This window comes from Rhincodon typus, chromosome 35 (assembly GCF_021869965.1).
Source record: "Rhincodon typus isolate 14 chromosome 35, sRhiTyp1.1, whole genome shotgun sequence".
NCBI classification, from domain to species: domain Eukaryota; kingdom Metazoa; phylum Chordata; class Chondrichthyes; order Orectolobiformes; family Rhincodontidae; genus Rhincodon; species Rhincodon typus.
The window spans coordinates 7071572-7092357 of NC_063366.1; the positions used below are offsets into that span (position 1 = coordinate 7071572).

General features: G+C 43.0%; 1 protein-coding gene across 3 annotated transcripts in view; it reads right to left on the reverse strand.

The window, feature by feature from the left end:
- LOC109916317 (class I histocompatibility antigen, F10 alpha chain-like) overlaps nucleotides 1-20786 on the reverse strand; it is a 32602-nt gene that overhangs the window by 11072 nt on the left and 744 nt on the right. For 2 of the 3 annotated variants that reach the window (XM_048616899.1, XM_048616898.1), the window contains exons 2-7: nucleotides 17921-18024; nucleotides 13088-13217; nucleotides 10653-10913; nucleotides 1816-2091; nucleotides 1436-1714; nucleotides 1198-1314 (exon numbers count right to left, since the gene is read on the reverse strand). In XM_048616899.1, coding sequence (XP_048472856.1) covers nucleotides 1199-1314; nucleotides 1436-1714; nucleotides 1816-2091; nucleotides 10653-10913; nucleotides 13088-13139 — 984 coding nt within the window. In that variant the 5' untranslated portion in view covers nucleotides 13140-13217; nucleotides 17921-18024 and the 3' untranslated portion in view covers nucleotide 1198. Of the gene's footprint in view, nucleotides 1-1197; nucleotides 1315-1435; nucleotides 1715-1815; nucleotides 2092-10652; nucleotides 10914-13087; nucleotides 13218-17920; nucleotides 18025-19381; nucleotides 19473-20786 lie in introns of those variants that run through there. The other variant, XM_048616900.1, reaches the window with a different exon arrangement.

A 20786-nucleotide genomic window follows, 5' to 3' on the forward strand; every position in this document is an offset into this window, starting at 1 on the left:
ATTCAATGGTGCCATCATCACCGAATCCTCAACTATCAACATTCTGGAGGGGTTAGCATTGACCGGAAACTGAACTGGACTAGCTATATAAATACAGTGTCTTCAAGTGCATATCAGAGGCTCGAAATACTGCAGTGAGTAACTCACCCCCTGACTCCCCAAAGCCTGTCTACCCTTGACAAAGGGCAAATCAGGACAGATTTCTTCCTATTTGCCTGGATGCGTGGAGGTCCAGAAGTACTCAAGGAGCCTGACACCAAAGGACAAACCAGCACCACATCCACCACTGACACACAGTAGCAGCAGTGTGTACCACTGACAAACTGCACTGCAAAATTCACCAAAAGTCCTGGAACAGCACCTTCCAAATCCACGACCACTTCCATCTAGGAGGACTAGAGCAGCAGGTACACTTGCAAGTGCCCCTCCAAGCCAGTCACCATCCTGACTTAGAAATCTATCACCATTCATTCAAATTTGCTGGGACCAAATCTTGGAATTCCCTCCCTAATAGCATTGTGCATTTACCCAGACCACACAGTGTTTCAAGAAGCAACAAAAGATGTGCAATAAGTGCTGGCCCAACCGGTGAAGTCCATATTCTATAAATTAAGTTTTTTAAAAACAGAATGTGATGGAAATCTGGGATTCACTGCCTAAAAAGGTGGAAGAGGCAGGAACCATCAAGGCATTTAAGAACTCTAATGCAACAAGCCAAGTGCTGGAAAACAGGATTAGAACAGATGTTTGTTTGGTGACTGGCACAGGCAAAGTGGGCCAAAGGGACTCTTTCCACATTGTAAAAACTCTCAACATGAAGTAAGCAAAATGGGTCTTCTGTAGTGAAACAAACAAACATTCTGAGAAACTAATACAAATATTGCATTTTCTCACTGAAAAGGCTGGAGGCAGGTGATGGTTTGGCTTATACACCTAGAATGCACAAAAGCACGATTTTTGGTACTGTACAAAACAGGGTTATCCTGTATACCACGATCCAAGGTGCTCACAACAGTGTCAAATAAGGTACATATAATTTCAGATCTGACCCACCACATTTACCTTTCCTAGACCCATTCAAATGCTGATCGGAGTGCAGAAAACATACAATGACCAGACAGTAAGAACGAAAATTCTACTGGACATAGAGTGGGTGTAGGTCTATCACCTCACCTCAACAATCTATTAATTTTTTACCTCACCGCAGCCTTTTCCATCTGATTACTGCAATTATCCCGATAATCACCAATGCAGCAACAACCGACAACGTTATAATTCTTGCAGTGGAGCTTCTGCTTTGATCCTCCACTGTTTCTGAAAAATATTTGAATAATAAGCGATGTCACTATGTTCCTGAATTCATATTCAAATTCTGTCTTGTTGAAGGATGATTCTCACCAAACCTGCCTGTCCAGAAAGTGATGTACATACATACCCCACTGATAGAGCTTGGCCTCTGCCAGGCTGCTGTGTTCAATTTGACAGGAATATTGATCCTCATCCCCAGCACTGATTTCAATCTCTTTCTGGATCTGATGGGTCCCATCATGGTTCGGCCGAACCCCTGAGGATTGTGTCTCAGACATGACCTCTCCATTCCTTAGCCAGGTCACCACGATTTCTACTGGGTAAAATCCAGTGACCAGGCAGGAGAGAGTGAAAGACTTGTCCTGATGACGGAGTTCACTCCTGGAGATGAACACTTCAGGCTCAACTATGATGGGAAAGGGTGAAAACACAAACCATGTATGAAAGGTAATGAGCGGAACAAGGAGTAGTTTCATAGATCTGTATGTGATCAAAATGAAAACATACCTTTCCTTTCGAAATATTGTTTTCCAACCTCCAAATCCAACAGCAATTGCTCCAGAAATACTTCTTCCAGATGGGTTTTCCAATACTTGGTCCAGGATGCATCAGAATTCCACTTCTCAGTTGTCATTACTGCACGGTGGTTGGTTGCAATCCATCTCATTCTCTCTGGCTCTAAACTAATATAGTCTCTTCCGTCATACCCAAAACGCATTGATATCTTAACGGAGCCATCTTCAGTTATTTCAGCACAACTTATCCATTGAAACAGGTGAATTCCTTTCAGTGATGAACAAAGGGATCAAAAACCAACATTTAATGATACATCACATGCTGTCTGAATAGAGACAACAGGCATCTAATTTCAGGTAGAAATGGGAGCTTACAGTCAGAGCCTAGTCAGAAAAAGAAGAGGATTCAGTTGAAAATGTATCCCAATTGTCGCGACTGTGAATTCAGTCTGAAAGTCTGAACTTTCTAATCATTTGAACCTGATGAGTGGTCAGAAGTCAAACAAAAATGGTTATTGGGAAATTAAGCATGCAACCAGGATCCAGTGGTCTTAGAAAAGGCCAGTAAACTAATGACAAGTCTTAACTCCCATAGATTAATAGCAAACAACAAATTAATTCCCAAGAAGCTAATAACTTGAATTAATAGTCAACATATTAATCCCAGGATGCTTATATGCGTTGGTTTCAGCAAATTTACAACAGGAGTTAACTGCCAGTCAGTGGTTAATTCCCAGATGTTGAAAATAAAGCATTAATTTACGACGTGCTAATAATGGGAGATAGTTTCCAGCTACCAACAGGAATTAATTCCTACCATGTTAAAAATACAAGTCCAACGTACAAACAACAGAAGTTTATTCCCAGCACATTATGCGTGGTTTTAATTTACAAGATGCTAACAATGAGAGGTAACTCAAACATGTGAAAGTTAGGAGTTATTCCCAACTGCTGAAGAATATATTTAGTTTAAAGTCACTACGGACAATGTGATGAAATCTCTCGTTATTTCCAGTTTTTTCTTTGCACTAAGCAAGCCAGCAAACTATAGCAATTTCTATTGATAGAGATTTCCAGGGGTTGCTAGGTGCCAACAAAAGGGAGGGGCTTACCATAAGACTGCAACAGATTACTCAGCACAAAGAATAGCAGTTTAAAATTTTCAGTACCTGACTGTAAGGTCAGTGTGAAGGTGACAGAGTGTGGACGGCATGTTAGGAGTCCTGATTTTTAGCTGCCCTACAGCAAAGGCAACTGAACTACAGGATTTCCGTGTATTTGACATATGGAGTTAAGTTCCAAGAGCAGATGGATGTCTGTGTTGTTGGAACCATGGCCAAGTTCTCAAAGACGTTAGGCAACCAGGTGTTGCCATCAGGGCTTAGGAAACGTGATGGTAGTTCACCAGAAACCAGCTGTCACCAATAGTTCAGTATGGTTGAGAGTAATCATTGAAAAACCAAGAGTAACTGCTTGATGCAGCTCAGCAAGATGGGAGAGCTCAGGAAAAACGCAAAGAGAGATTCAGCTTGGTAAAGCCAGCCTGAGTTGTGGCAGTGAATCAGTACTGGAGTGCTGTTTGCAGAGTCTGGGGCAGCATGGACACAGGCAGGAGGGTGACCAACTCTAACAAGAGCAGTCATTGAGGCAGTCCATGACAGACCACAAAGCATGGGATCAGAAATAGTCAATTGGCCCTAAAAGACTGCTTTGCCATTTGATCACTGCTGCTGATAAGTGGCTCAAGAGTGGATTTAAAGACCAGACTAGACCAGCAAAAGCAAAGAACTGTAAACCCTTGTGAAGTTCAATGAGATTTATTGACTGATTGCATGTAAGCTTAACCTCTGGAGGATTTGCTGAGAAAGCTGTAGGATCTGCCTTGATCGCATTTGATGCATAACTAAAATCATTTGAGAAGCTGGTGATGAGCTGCCTTTTTGATCCCTGCAATCCTGGTGCTGTAGGTACACCCACAGTGCCAGAGGAATTCCAGGATTTTTGACTCAGCAACAGAAAAAGATATGTTGATATTTTTCCAAGTCAGGATGGTGGCTGGCTTGTAGGAGAACTTCTAAGGTGGCAGTGTTCCGCTGTATCTCTTGCCCTTGTCCTTCGAGATGGAAGTGATTACGGATTTTGAAGGTGCTATCTGAAGATCTTGGAATGCTTGTTCAGAGATCAGCAGATGGCAGGACTGATTAATACAGTAGTTTAAAAAGGCATATGTGATGCTTGCCTTGATTAGTCATGGCACAGATTAGAAGAGCAAGGCGGTCATGTTGGAGCAGGACTGAACATTGGTTAGGCCACAGCTGGAGCACTATGCGCTCTTCTGATCACCATCTTCCATGTCATGGGGTTTCCATGTATCTGCTGCCCTTGACCTTCTGGATGGTAGAGATCAGGGGATTGAAAGGTGCTGTCTGAAGAATCTTTGGTGAATTTCTGCAGTGCATCTTGCAGATTATACACACTGCTGCTACTAAGCATCGGGGAAGAGGTAGTGGTTGTTTGTGGATACGATACCAATAAAGTAGACTGCTTTGGCCTGGATAATGTCAACCTTCTTGATTTTGGAGCTGCACACACCCAGTCAAGTGGGGAGTATTCCATCACACTTCTCACTATGCCATGTAGATGGGGCTAGGCTTTGTGGAGTCAGGATGAGAAGTACTCCACTGGCTTCTGGGCCCCATTCTTTTCACTCTTGAGGCTCCCCTATCTCACATCCAGCTTCCCTCTCCTACAGCTGAAGCCCAGTCAAAATTGCACGTTTACTTGTACACTAATTCATTGGCGCACGAAAATCACACGTGATAACATCAGTGCTTGGAACGGTGCGTTCCTGAATGAGCACACACATGTAGTTTGTCTGCAATAACTTACTTTTTGACATGTGCATGGGGTGCCTGATCACAGCCTATTACTCAAAGTTAGCACGTTACTTCTGTGTATTAGAAGTAAGTTATACATGCATTGTTGACTGAAATACTGATGCAACTTGTATGGCACTATGTCACCACAGTCCAGAGGACCATAGGGCACAGAAACACAACTGGTAGTGAGCTTAACTCATCTCAGTCAAGGGACAAGGTTGAGAAACTGGGACCTACATAGTAACCTAAGCCAGTGTGGAATATGAACTGTTGGCATCACTCCGCATTGCAAATCCGGCATCCAGACAACTGAGCCAAGAAAAGCCACCAAATACAGTGTGGACCCTAAATAACTAAACACACAAAAGAAAAATGTTAACTGCATTACACTACACAAAAGAACTATTAGAATGATCTCTGTACAACTTTCAGGAAGAGAGTTGCATCCATTTTTACTCACAGCAATACCCTTACAATCTTCAAATCACAATAAAGAACTATCCTGCTGTGCATGCGAAAGCCTTTTGCCCAGGAGGCATGGTGTTAACCCAGCTTCCTTTTGGCAAATTTGCTAGCATTCACACAATCCTATCGTCTTTAATTAAAGTCTCCCTCTGAAAAGCTTAAGAGAAGCAGAAAAATTCAGTCCACTTAACATGGTTTACCTGAGCTCATACCTTTAGAGTAGGCAATGACCTAGTGGTATTATCGCTAGACTATTAATCCAGAAACCCAGCTAATGGTCTGGGGACCCAGGTTCAAATCCCACCACAGCAGATGATGGAATTTGAACTCAATAAATAATAAAAAAAAAGAGCCTGGAATTAAGAATCTACTGATCACCATGAAATCATTGCCGATTGTCAGAAAAATCCAACTGGTTCACTTAGGTCCTTCAAGGAAGGAAATCTGTCACCCTCACCTGGTCTGGCCTACATGAGACTCTCAACTGCTCTCTGAAATGGCCTAGCAAGCCATTCAGTTGTATCAGTCGCTACAAAGTAGCGGAGAAATGAAATCAGACAGATCACTTGGCATCGACCTAGGTGCTGGAAAAGACAGTGGAAACAACCCTGTTGACCCTGATAAATCCGCCTCACTAACATCTGGGGGCGAGTGCCAAAATTGGGAGAGCAGTTTCACAGATTAGTCAGACAACAGCCTTACATTGTCTGTAAGGTATCATACTGTGAGAATGACTATGCTCCAGACACCACCATCACCAACCCTGGACATCTCCCGTCCCAGGCAGGACAGATCCAGAGGTGACGGCACATCGGAGTACAGTCGGGAAGACATTGTTCTGGGAGTCCTTAACATGGGATCCAGAATGCATGAAATCTCATGGCTTCAGGTTAAACATGGGCAAGGAACCCTCCTGCTGATTACCACATACCATCCTGCCTCAGTTGATGATTCGGTACTGCTTTACATTGAGCAACACGAAGGAAGCACTGAGATGGCAAGGGCACTTGGGTACTCTGGGTGGGGGATTTCAATGTCCACCACCAAGAATGGCTCAGCAGCAGTGCTACAGATCGAGTTGGTCAGGTTGTAAAAGACATACATGTTAAACTGGATCTGTAGCAGGTGGTGAGGGAACCAACAGGAGGGAAAAGCATACTTGACCTCATCCTTACCAATCTCCCAGCTTCAGTTGCATCTGTCCATGACTGTCTCCACAAGGACTGAGCAATGGTCACTCTTACCGATACTATGTCCCACCTTCACATTGAGAATGACTTCCATCATGTTGATTGGCACTATTACTAAATGGAACAGACTTTGCAAAGATCTAGCAACTCAAGGCTGGGCATCCATGAGGCACTGTGGACCATCGAAAGCAGCAGTATTGTACTTCAGCACAATCTGTAACTTCATGGCCTGGCATATCCCCCACTTAAAATATTACCATCAAGTCAGGAGTTCAAACTTAGTTCAATGGGGAGTACAGGAGGGCAGGCCTGGTACAGCACAACACATACCTGATGAGGAGGTGTCAACCACGTGACAGACAGCACATCAAACAACAAAAAGCAGCAAGTTATATACAGAGCTAAGTGATCCCACAACCAACAGATCAGATCTAAACTCTGTTTATCCTGCCACATCCAGTCATGAATGGTGGTGGACAATTAAACAATTCACTAGAGGAGGAGACTCCATAAATATCTCCATCCTCAATGATGGAAGAGCCCAGCACATCACTGCATTTGCAACAATCTTCAGCCAGAAGTGCCAAGTGGATGATCCATCTCAGCCTCCTCCAGTGGTCCCCAGCATCACAGATATCGGTCTTCAGCCAATTCAATTCACTCCACATGATATCCACAAGAAACAGCTGGAGACACTGGATACAGCAAAGGCCACAGGCCCTGACAACATTCCGGCAATAGTACTGAAGACTTGTGCTCCAGAACTTCCCGCTCCCCTAGCCAAGCTGTTCCAGTACAGTTACAACACTGGTGTCTAACTAGTAACGTGGAAAATTGCCCAAGTATGTCCTCTACACAAAAAGGAGAAATCCAACTCAGCCAATTACTGACTCATCAGTAAAGTGATGGAAGATGTCATCAACAAGTGCTATCAAGCAGCACCTGTCCAGTTTGGGTTCCACCAGGGCCACTCAGCTCCTGACCTCATTACAGCCTTGGTTCAAATATGGACAAAAGAGCTGAATTCCAGAGATGAGGTGAGAGTGACAGCCCTTGACATCAAGGCTGCATTCGACCAAGCATAGTATCGAGGAGCCCTAGCAAAACGGCAATCAATGGCTATCAGGGTGCAAACTCTCCAGTGGTTGGAGTCATACCTGACACATAGGAAGATGATCGTGGTTGTTCGAGGTTAATCATCTCAGCTCCAAATCATCTTGGCAAGATTTCCTCAGGTAGTCTCCTTGGCCCAACCATTTTCAGCTGCTTCAATGACTTTCCACCCATCATAAGGTCAGAAGTGGTGATGTTCGCTGATGACTGCACAATGTTAAGCAATATTCACGACTCCTCAGATACTGAAGCAGTCCACATTCAAACGCAACAAAATTTGAACAATATCCAGGCTTGGGCTGACATGAGGCATGTGACATTCACACCACACAAATGCCAGGCTATGACTATCACCAATAAGAGACAATCTAACTACCGTCCCTTGACATTCAATGGTGTTACCATCACCGAATCCCCACAATCAATATCCCAGGGGTTATCATCAACCAGAAACTAAATTAGACTCGCCACATAAACAGTGGCTACAAAAGCAGGTCAGAAGCTAGGAATACTGCAGCCAATAACTCAGCTCCTGACTTCTCAAAGCCTGTCCACCATTTACAAGGCACAAGTCTTGATGGAATACTCACTACTTGCCTGGGGTGGTGGTCAACTAAACAATGAGTGCAGCCCCAACAACACTCAAAAAGCTTGACACCATCCAGGACAAAGCAGTCCTTTTGATTGGCACTACATCCACTCCCTCCACCATTGACACTCAGTAGCAGCAATATGTACTGCAGAAATTCACCAAAGATCCTCAGAGAGCACCTCAGTGGACTGCAGCAGTTCAAGAAGGCAGCTCACCACTAACTTCTCATGGGCAACTAGGGATCGACAAGAAATGTTGGCCGGCTAGCGACACCCACATCCCACAAATGGTTAACAAAAAAAGCCTCATAGGATGCCTTCTTCTTGGATAATCCATTTAGCGAGTGGAACTTATTCCCCAAAAACCGTCCCCCAGCCCCAGTTGTTTGGAGACTGCTCATAAAAGCATCTGCTCTCTGACTGGGCCTGCTTCTGTTCCTCTTTTTCAGTGTTTTGCTGGAGGTCATAAACCTCAAGTCAGCAAACTCCTAAGCAATTATCTCCCGAGTAGCATGCATTTTGTTAGAAGCCACAAAACTCCATGCAAGTGCTGGTTTGTACTTTGTTAAAAAGGATGGTGACGTTCAAAAAAGGTCCGATATTCTCAGACTTAAATCTACATACATTCCCTTTAGAACACGAAGTCTCAAAAATAATATACGAACATTCATAGCACAAGGTTTTTGAAATATCTCATGATTTAAAAAAGAAAGAGAGGTTCAGAAAATGATGGTGGGAAAGATTGATCCTACTGAAGGAACTCTATTCCTTACAGGAAGCTTCAAACCAGTAACCCAGAGCAGCACGATGGCTCAGTGGTTAACACTGTGCCAGGAGCCCAAGTTCAATTCCACCATGGGTCAAATTGTTTGTGTGGAGTTTACACATTCTCTCCGTGTCTGCATGCGTTTCCTCCAGGTGCTCCAAAGAATTGCAGGTTAGGTAGCTTTCCTGTGCTAAATTGCCCAAAAAGTGTTTAGGTGTCTTAACCATGGGAAATGCAGGGTTACAGGGATAAAGAAGGGGGTGGGTCTGGGCAGGATGCTCTTCTGAGAGTCGGTGTGGGGATTTTGTGTGGTTAGTAAGTTTGCAAATGATACCAAAATTGCAGATGTAGTTAGTACAACAGGATCCTGATCAGATGGGCCAATGCGCCGAGGAGCGGCAGATGGAGTTTAAATTTAGATAAATGTGAGGTGTTGCATTTTGGAAAGGCAAGTCACAGCAAGCCTTATATATTTAATGGTAAGGTCATGGGGAGTGTTGCTGAACAAAAAGACTTTGCAGGTTCATAGTTCCTTGAAAATGGAGTCACAGGTAGATAGGATAGTGAAGGCGGCATTTGGTATGCTTGCCTTTATTGATCAGTGCATTGAGTATAGAAATTGGGAGGTCATATTGCGGCTGTTCAGGACATTGGTTAGGCCACCATTGGAAAACTGTGTGTAATTCAGGTCTCCCTGCTATAGGAAGGATGTTATGAAACTTGAAAGGGTTCAGAAAAGATTTACAAGGATACTGCCAGGGACAGAGTGAGAGCTATAGGGAGAGGCTGAATAGGCTGGGGCTATTTTCCCTGGAGCGTCAGAGGCTGAGGGGTAACTTTATAGAGGTTCATAAAGTTATGAGGGACATAGATATGGTAAGTAGACAAGGTCTTTTTCCTGGGGTAGGGGAGTCCCTAGAGGGTAGAGGCTGAAGGAGAGAGGGGAAAGATGTAAACGGGACCTAAGGGGCATCTTTTTCCACACAGAGGGTGGTGGTATGTATGGAATGAGCTGCCAGAGGAAGTGTAGGAGGCTGGTACAATTACAACATTTAAAAGGCATCTGGATGTGTGTATGAATAGGAAGGGTTTAGAGGGATATGGGCCAAATTCTGGCAAATCGGACTAGATTAATTTAGGATATCTAGTTGGCATAGGTGAGTTGGATCAAACGGTCTGTTTCCGTGCTGTACTTCTCTTTGACCCTAAATCATTTAGTTGCTGGGTCATTAAATTATATTGTTGGACAGTGAATGCAGATATACAGTGTATGGTGTAGATTATTGAAAGGTAACATTTTAAGCAATGCAGCCCAAATTAAGTCTAAGGAATTTGATAATGCTTTGAGCTTCAGGTTTGTAGTTGACCAGAAACATTTAATAAAAAAAAATTTAAAATTCCCAACAAACTAGCTGGGGTAAACACTTACCAACATGAATTTGCAAACAGGAACAGGAGTAGGCCATTGGGCCCCTTTACTCTTCCCTGACAATTAATAAGGCGGTGGTTGACCTGATTACAATCTTAAATCCATGCTTACCCATGACAACATTTCATTCTCAATCCATATAAATGCCTTAGATGTCTTAAAAATATTCAAGGACTCTGCTTCCACCACCTCATCAGGAAGAGAGTTCCAAAACTCTCGACTCCATGATAAAAAGCTTCTTCTCATCTCGATTTCAAATGTGACCACTTATTTACTAACAGTAAGCCCTAATTCTGAGATCTTCCATAAGAAGTCTGCAGTATAAAATGTTGTTGACTGTATTGTGCATTGTATCTCACTGACATTGATTCAAAAGGACAGTCAACTTGATCTTACCAGAGGTCTGGTTCATCCCCTTCATTATTGTATGGAGATTCTCCTTTGCTATAGTTGAATGTGAATTTGCGATATCGGTGACAACATTCCAAGTTTCTATACCGAAAGAGTCTTCCATGAACTTCTGCCTGGGAATCATTCGCCGGATCTTTGTATCGTGATAATTAAGTTGAATTCCTTTCACAATTGCAATGTTCGTCACGTCAGGAAAGTCATCAATGCCAGAGACTGCCATGTACAGCACCGTCAGTGAATTAGAGTCTATAAAACAAAAAAGGGGAAGAGGCAGATTATCAACCACGCACACTGACGACCACCAAAGGTTTACCCACAGTGCCAATCTTCAATAATCCACCACTTCCTTGCACTGACAGAATTCTGTCTGATACAAAATCATATCAAACTGGGTCAGAATTAGACGACTGCAGTCTCTCAGAACAAGGGGTAAGCATGGAAACAGAGTGACAAAGAAACCCAATTGATGTAGATGTGGGGTATGTATTGGGTCCTAAACAGAAGATCTCGAATTACCTCAGTTATTACCTCAGATATTCTCACTCTCTAATTCAAAGATAATCTGGGACACCCTGGATCTATGACTAACCTGGAACAGCAATGAGTTAAAGCTAACTTGAGGAAACCTTTGGAGAAAGACAGTGAGGTGATGCTTCTGACTAGGGAACATTTGGAGTCAGGAATTCAGGATAATCCAAGGGCAGGTCTGTGGTTTATCACCATAACCAGGAAGGGAATTGTGTCAGTTAATCTGGATTGTTGGATCTCCACCATCCTGCAGAGCTTTTTAACTCTTTATACATCGGCAGTCAAATACTGCTGATGTGAGATAATCTGTCCTATTCAATCATGACGGCATCACTTCTGAACCTGGGGTGGGTTAAACACAAATTATCCATCTCCCAGCAGTGTTTAGAAGACTTGAGACCAGGAATGAAGAAGTGGGTCTGTTTCTCTCAAATGATATTGTTATGGGCCAGACCAGAGCTCCTCAAAATATTTAAGATTGTAGCGCAAACTCTAACTTTTTCTTATTTTAAAGGTATATGCGAAGTGTGTTCCAGATGCAATGCAATTGGTCAAATTACTCGACATTAAGCAAAACACAATTTATTTGCACACTATAATTAAAACACCAACAAAAGAAAGAGGAATTTAGAATAACTTAACTATTGGGAAACTTAACTGAACAATAGATACAGTAACTATTACTAATTAATTGTTCCAAAATAGTAACACCCCATCAACACAACCCTTGGGAAAAAGGGAAGTTCAGTCACAGATTCTTACATGCTGTTCTCCAAGCCAGGAGGAAAAACATTAAGTGAAATTTCAGAGAAAGTAGCAACTAGGAATCATTCACTGAAGCTTCCAACTTTGCTGGGACCCCAAACAGCTACTGACTGCCAAAAAAAAGACCAGAAATCCTGATCTGAGAGAGTTGGCCACATCCATTCAGGCTGTTTTAAAAACAAACCTAAGGCTTCACAAGTGTTTTACTTTCGTGGTTCTGGTATACTACTCCACACCACTACCTTTACAACTTCTCTTTAAAAAAATAAAGGAAAAAAAAACAACCTTTTAAAGTGATAGCATCATCACAATATGAAAATTAAAACTGTCCATTTGAACCATTTCCGGCGTGCTCTGACCTTCTCTAATCTCAGGGTTTCTACACCCTGCTGTTTGGAGACCTGGACACAAAGCCCATCACAGTCTTCCATAAGGCCATGAGAAATAGGAACAGGAGTAGACCAATCGACCCCTCAAGTTGCTCCAAACATTCAACAGGATCCTGGCTGATCTGACATTCCTTATGTCCACTTTCTTGCCATTTCCTATAACCCTCGATTTTCCAAATAAATCAGGATTCTATCAATCGCAGTCTTAAAGATAAAACAACTCTACCCACCGCAGCTCTCTGTGGCAAGGAATTCCACAGACTCACAACACTCAGAGGAAATGCCTTCTCAGCTCAATCTTAAATTGGAAGCCCTTTATCCCGAGACAGAGATCCTTAGACAGCACCTTCCAAACCCATGACCATTTCCATCCCCATCTGCAAGTTCCCCTCCAAGTCACTCACAATTCTAACTTGGAAATAAGTTGGCATTCATTCACTGCTGCTGAGTCAGAATTCCAGATTTCCCTCTCTAACAGCATTGTGTCTACCCACTGCAACACAAGAAGACAGGTCATCACCACCTTCTCAAGGGCAAGTACGTATCGGCAATAAATGCTGCCCGGTCAATGACGCCCACATCCCATGGGAGAATAAAAAATAACTATGTCCTGTGCTCCTAAACTCTCCCATGAGGGGAATCATCCTCTCAGATCTGTTTCTAATGAACAGAGTGCACGCACGCAATTGAGCAACTGCAATAGAAAGAGAGGAATTGGAAGGCTGTTTTTGTACTTACCAGCATAGGCCCATGGAAAACATAGGGAGATGGAGAAAACGATCAGCAACATTCTGGAAATCCACTCTCCCTATTCCAATCAGAGACTGGAACTTAAACTCCGAGTGATAGGAAAACAACTGTATGTAAACTAGAAAGAGAAAGAAAAAACAACCCATTCTATTGGACTCTATTTTAACAAAACTTGAACTGTACAGCCAGAGGGTGAATGATTGGTTAGTCTTGAAAAAAAAACATTTAAAAGGGATAAACAGCAGACTGTCATCAGTTACCAGAAGGATCAAAGTCAGACAGCTTTTGAGCTTCTGAGATGAACGCAGAGAATGATGGAGAAACTCTGCACGTCTGGCAGCATCTGTGCAGACAGAGTTAACATTTTGAGTCCAGAACGACTGTTTCTCATAAATAGGCCGATTGGGAAAAGGTGAAGTACGTTTAGTTACAGGCCGGCTCACAGGGAATGAATGGCTGTCTGGGTGCCGTTTAAAAATAAGGCCAAGACTTTTCGGTACGGGATGTACTATGCAGAGAAAAGACTTCCTGCCTGTATGCCCCACCCCCACCCACCAATCTGCAAATTTGCCAATCTACTTGCACCTACGTAATTACTAAGCTGAGAGTCTCATGATCTCAAGAGACCACTTGCCCCAAAGGAAAAGCCACGTCCAAAGGCAAACTTGATATCCTGAATGAAACATTTCATCTGAAGATTTGAGATAACAGACCTTATCCGCCAGCCCCAGAGCATACGAAAAGGCACGAGTATCTCTGGTTCCACCCCAGCCCTCTGTGCGCCCTGTAAACCTGACACTGGTCCTCCTTCTCCTCCGGAACTGCGATACTGACTCTGGTTGGACTGGGGCTATACTACAACAAATTACAGTCAGACACCACCATTGACATTGTGAATGATCACACAGAGAAATTCATTAAGCAGGAAGGAAGTGATGTGGAAAATTGCTCAGCTGTACCCCACCCACACACACAAAAAAGGAACTCAGCAAAGATCTGAAACATGCAAAAACAAATTGATGGAAAAACTCAGCAGAGCTGTGGAGAGAAAACAGAGCTAACATTTTGAGCTTGGCCTGCTGTGTTCATCCAGCCCTGCACCTTGTTGTCTAACATTTTGAGTACACTGACCCTTCTTCAGAACTGATAACAGCTAGGAAAAGGTGGTATTTATGCTGTCAGAGGTGGGGGATGCCCGAGGCCGGAGAGAGAGAATTGTGTGTGTGTGTGGTGTGTTGTGTGTGAGTGAGATTAAAGGGCAGGCAGACAAAGGGTTTGTTGCTAACAAGCCTGGGAGCAATCAAACCAGGGAAGAAAACATGCTTGATAAGTGATAATGGGGGTTACGAGTGGGTGAAAATGGTTATGCTAGTTTGAAAGCAACCTGAAACCTGAAAGCCAAAGAACTGATTTGAATAGTTATATTCCTGTCTTTACTTTCAGAAGGTATCATCAATAGTACTGTAGAAGAACATTTACACTGCAATAACCTGCTCACTGATGCCTAGTTTTGAGTTCAGCCAAGGTTACTAATCTCAATGTCATGATTGACTCAATAAGGTCCTGGGAAGTCTTGCTGAACAAAGAGACCTTGGAAATCACGTACATAGTTCCTTGAACGTAGAGTCCCAGGTAGACAGGATAGGGCAGTATGAGCAAACGCACAGGCTTGTGTGAAGATCAATTAACCCCACTTTCACAGACAGAGCAGGTGACTACTACAGCATGAACTTTACATGTCAGAGGTTAGGATGAACAGTGAACCCCTTCTTGTTAACAGGTGAGGGAATGACCATCCTCACAGTGTGAACATACTGGTGTATGTAAGTGGGGTGGGCAACTGAATCCCTTGCCATGCACAGAATAGGCAATGGCTACTCCCCACTGTGGCTAAGTTGATGAATTCCCATCTTGAATGGATAATCCAATCCTTTCGCACTGTCCCCACATCTCCAGAGATTCTCCATAGTCATTGGAACCATAGACTTGTACAGCACGGAAACAGATTCGTCGGTATAACCCGTCCATGCTGACTAGATATCCTAAATTAATCTAGTCTCATTTACCAGCATTTGATCCATATCCCTCTAAACCCCTCCTATTCATATAAACATCCACATGCCTGTTAAATGTTGTAACTGTACCAGCCTCCACCACTTCTCCTGGCAGCTCAATCCATACACACCACCACCCTCTGCGTGAAAAGGTTGCCCCTTAGGTCCCTTTTACATCTTTCCCCTCTCACCTCAAAACTATGCCGTCCAGTTTTGGACTCCCCCATCTCTGGGGAAAAGTCCTTGGCTATTCACCCTATGAAACGTCCATCATGATTTTATAAACTGCCATGAGGTCACACCTCAGCCTCCAACTCTTCAGGGATATAGCCCCAGCCTATTCAGCATCTCCCTATAGCTCAAACATTCCAATCCTGGCAAAATCCTTGTAAATCATTTCTGAACCCTTTCATGGTTCACAACATTCTTCCTACAGTGGGAGATCAGAACTGAACGCAGTATTCCAACACTAGGCTAACCAATGTCCTGCACAGCTGCAACATGACCTGCCAACTCCTATATTCTCAATGCACTGACCAATGCAAGTATACCAAATACCTTCTTCCCTATCCTGTCTACCTGTGACTCTACGTTCAAGGAACTATGCACGTGATTTCCTAGGTCTCTTTGTTCAGCAAGACTTCCCAGGACCTTATCATTAAATGTTAAGTCTGCCCTACTTTGCCTTTCCAAAATTCATCACCTCATATTTCTCTAAATTAAGATCCATCTGCTACTCCTCAGTCCATTGACCCATCTGATCAAGGTCCTTCTTTGCTGTCCACAACATCTCCAATTTTGGTGTCATCTGCAAACTTACTAACCGTACCTCCTATGTTCATATCCAAATGATTTATACAAATGATAATAAGCAGTGGACCCAGCACCGATCTTTGTGATACATTGTGGATCACAGGCCTCCAGTCTGAAATGCAGCCCTCTACCTTTGAGCCAGTTCTGTATCCAAATGTATTCCATGTAATCTAACCTTGCTAACCAGTCTATCCTGAGGAACCTTGTTGAACGCCTGACTGATATCCATACAGATCACTTCCACCGCTCTGCCTTCATCAATCCTCTTCATTACTTCTTAAAAAAAAACCACACTCAGGTTGAGAAAAATGAGCACATATAAAATTTATGGGGTGACAGAGTTTTTACAGCATAGAAGGCCTCTTCAGCCCATTGTGTACACATGGACCATCAACCATCTATTCTGATCCCATTTTCCAGCATTTGGATCATAGCCTTGCATGCTATGGTGTTTCAAGTGCTCATTCAAATACTTCTTGAATTTATTGGATCTATCATCATTTTAGGCAGTGAGTTCCAGATACCCACCATCATTTGGGTCAATTCAATTTTTCAAATTTTCTCAAGACTTCCTGTTCCTTACTTTAAAACTGTGCCTCCAGTTATTGACAACTCTACGGATGAGAAAAGTTCTATATCTATATCCTTCATAATTTTGTACATCTCAATCAGGTTCCCCCTTAGCCTTCTCCGCTCCAAGAAAAACAACCACTGCTCATCTCGTCCTTGTTCATAGCTGAATCACTCCAGTCCAGGAAACATGCCAGTCAGTCAGTCAGTCAATTTCCTCTGCACCCTCTTGAGTGCAAATCACAACCTTCCAAAAGTGTGGCGACAATTACTGTGCACAGTACTCTGACTATTAAAGGCATTCCATGTTTCATTTTAATACCTAACACGAATTCCCAGCCCCTCACAATACTAATTTGCTCTCATTTTCACAGCCGCTGAGGCAGTCATTAATGGCTTTGTGCAAGGCTATTTAATTACTATAGCAGAGGTGAAACTTCAGTGTTTCAGACACAGTATTCCAGGTAAGATGGATAGAGATTTGGGAAGTGACAACACATTCAAGTATTTTGGAGAGAACAGGAAGGTTGGAGTCAGGTTGTAGTTTTCAGAGACAGAAGTGTCTATAGTTTTTTTTTGTAGGACTGGAGTGACAACAATGCCAATTTTTGAAGAAAACAGGGACAGATTTAAAAAACAAAGCAGTGGTCAATATATAAGCTAACACAGGGAAAGAATGTTTTGTGAACAGCAATGCACAAGTAGTAGTATTAAGGAAGCAGGAGGTGGGTCTCATAAGATAGATATGCTGTCTGCCAGCACGAGTGGAGAGATGACCTGGATGTACTCTAATATTACACTTTAAAAACACCAGCCACTATAAATTTCCAATACTACATACTGCAATGACACAAAACCCAGTACTGAAATCTGCAGACATAGAATCCCTACAGTGTAGAAGCAGGCTATTTGAATCATCGAGTGCACACTGACCCTCCGAACAACATGCCACCCAGCCCCACACCCCTACCCTATCCTTGTAACCCTGCATATCCCATGGCTAATCCAACTAGTCTGCACATTCCTGGACACTATGGCAATTTAGCATGGCCAACCTATCTAACATGCAAATCTTTGGATGTGGGAGAAAACCGGAGCACCCAGCAGAAACCATGCAGACGCAGGGAAAATGTGCAAACTGCACACAGACAGACAGTTGCCCAAGGCTGGAATCAAATTCAGATCCCTGGTGCTGTGAGGCAGCAGTGCTAACCACTATGCCACCTAAGTTATCTATTTCCTTTTGAAGGTTCCTTGTGTCATTTTCACAATTTATTCTGAGTTATTCTTGTTCACCATCCTAACAACCCCAGATGATGAGAATGCTAAAATCAAAGCATTGATAATTTTAGATCTATTGTTGAAATGCATTTGAAGTACTTACGGCTAGCTGCACTGAGAGGAAAAACGTTCTTGGAGGAGCAGTCAGGATCAAACAACAGTCAAGTCACGGCCACTGTGTCAGGTCAAAGATGGAAACAGGAATAGCTGGAGAACGGAAAGTGAGATATCATACAGAGTACAAAAACCCTCAAAGACCACCTCTCCCGACCATCACCTGAATCAACAATAGGCAATTCTCCATCTTCCAAATCTAAACAGCAAATCAGAAGAGAATAGGACAAATCTTACACTATGGTGTGCAGCATTTAATTATGCAATTTGACATCACATGCTGGGCAATCCCAATTGTGTGAAGACATTTATGAATGACTAATTTAAAATTATCAGTCATATTTGCAGAGTGGCTCACTCACACACAACAGAAACCACATAAATTCAAATGCAAGGCCCTGTCATAGAGTCACAGAGGAGAGAAACAGACCCTTCAGTCCAAACAGTCCACACCAAACAATCCTAAACTAAACTAGTACCACCCGCCTACTCCTGGCCCATATCCCTCCAAACCTTTTCTACTTGTACTTAGATAAGCACCTTTTAAACATGGTAACTGTGCCCGCCTCCACCACTTCCTCAGGAAGTTAATTCTACATGTGAACCACCCTCTGGGTAAAAAATTTGCCCCCAAGTCTTCTTTTTTGTTAAATTCTCTCCTCCCTAGTCTTGAAATCCCTGATCCTAGGGGAAAAGACACCTACCATTAACCCTACCTATAACCCTCATGATTTTATTAACTTCTGTGAGGTCACCCTCAACCTCCTAGGTTTCAGTGGAAAGAGTCCGATAGTATCCAGCCTTTCTTTATAACTCCAACCTTCCATGCCAGGCAAAATCTTGGTAAATCCCTTCCGAACCCTCTCTAGCTCATTAATACCCTTCCTGCAACACGGCGATCAGAACTGGACACGTACTCTAAAACAGACCTCAACAATATCCTGTACAACCACAACATGACTTCCCAGCTCCTCACTCAAAAGGGCTGAGCAATAAAGGCAAGTGTGCTAAACACCTTTTTAACCATGCTGTCCATATGCGACACAAACCTCAAAGAATTATGTTCCTGAACCCAGAGGTTTCTCTGTTCTATATCACTACCCAAGGCCCTACCATTAATTGTACAGTCCGCCCTGTTTGTTGTACCAAAATGCAATATCTCACATGTATCCAAACTGAACTCCATCTACCATTTTTCAGCCCATTGACCCATTTGATCAAAATTCCCTTTGTAATCCTCAAAAACCTTCTTCACTGTCAACTATGTCATGTGCAAACTTACTAACCATGCCTTCTATATTCTTATCAAATCATTTTATAAGTGAAAAACAAACAAAAAAACAAAAAAAAGGTCCCAGAACCGATCGCTATGGAACTGCAGGTGACAGGCCTCCAGTCCAGAAAGGAACCTTCTACGCCACACTCTGACTCCTGCCATTAAGCCAATTACCTTTTCAAACAAAGGAAATTGTGTATCAGACATTGTGCCCTTTTCAACTGAACAAGCCCTTGGTTGGGGGGGGGAACGATCATGCTTGATATAATCTCCATTGAAGTGTCTGGATCAGTGTTAACCTGTTTCAGATGAATTTGAACAAAACATGACAATTAACTGTTCTCTGGTGCATTCTCCATGGTATGACTCTACCAGAGTCCATTTACCAAGTAATCAGTACACTCATTTCACACAATGTATACTGTTGCTCCCTCTGAGATTTGGTAGTTGTGTGACACCGTTTTAATGAGGGCAAATTGAAAAGCTTACGCAGAAAATGTCTTTCAGTCAAGTTCTGTACTACCAAGCAGCTATAAGTACCTTCATGTTAACAGAGCCATCTAGGACTAGATGGAACTAATTCAATTGCTCTTTCAAAGAGGCAATACAAGTAAATGATGGGCAACATTACCTCCATCTGTATCATTCTCTGATTCAGTGTAATTTTGAGATCCAACCTATTGCCTGTCTGGTTGGGAGGAAGCAAAAGGGAGACAATGACTAAGCTGAGCTGGCTCAGCAGGCACTGTTGAAATTCACAGAATCTCAACAGGAGGCCCAACTAACATGCTGAGTTTCTCCAACATTTCCTGTATTTGGCCCGGAGTTATCTCTTGTCTTGTCCTCTCCACTCCCAGACCACCCCACCTTCTCTAAGTCCTAATTCATGTGACTGCACAGAGATGCAACTGCTCTACCCAAGACAGTAGGAAATTACAGAAGGTTGTGTGCACAGCCCAGACCATCACGGAAGCCAATTTTCCATCCATGGGCTCTATTTACATGGCTCACTGCCGCAGAAAGGTGGCCAACATCAAAGGCCCATCGCACCCTGGTAATGACTTCCTACAACCTCTTCCATCAGGCAGGAGATACAAAAGCCTGAACACACGCACAAGCAGGTTCAGGAACAGCTTCTTCCTGGCCATTATCAGACTGTTGAATGGACACTAGCCTCAAATAATGTAACCTGCAACGTAACTTGTATGCCTCTAAGTCTTTTTGATCGGTACATCCTTTGCTTGCTGTGATCTGCCTGTACCGCTCGAGAACTAAGCTTTTCACTATATTTTGGTACACGTGACAATGAAATCAATCAAGAGAAGGCAAACCAGGCGCTGAGAGAATGGAAATTCAGGGAACCACACAGGAGGTCCCATGTGACTCTCAGTCAAGTTCTCTGCTCCAGCTCCCTCTTTTTCCCCCTAGATCAGAGATTGGAAGATGTTTAAATAAAAACAGAAAGAACTGCAGACACTGTAAATCAGAAACAAATACAGAAATTGCTGGTAAAGCTCAGCCGGTCTGGTAGCTTCTGTGGAGAGAATTCAGAGTTAATGTTCTGGATCGAGTGACCCTT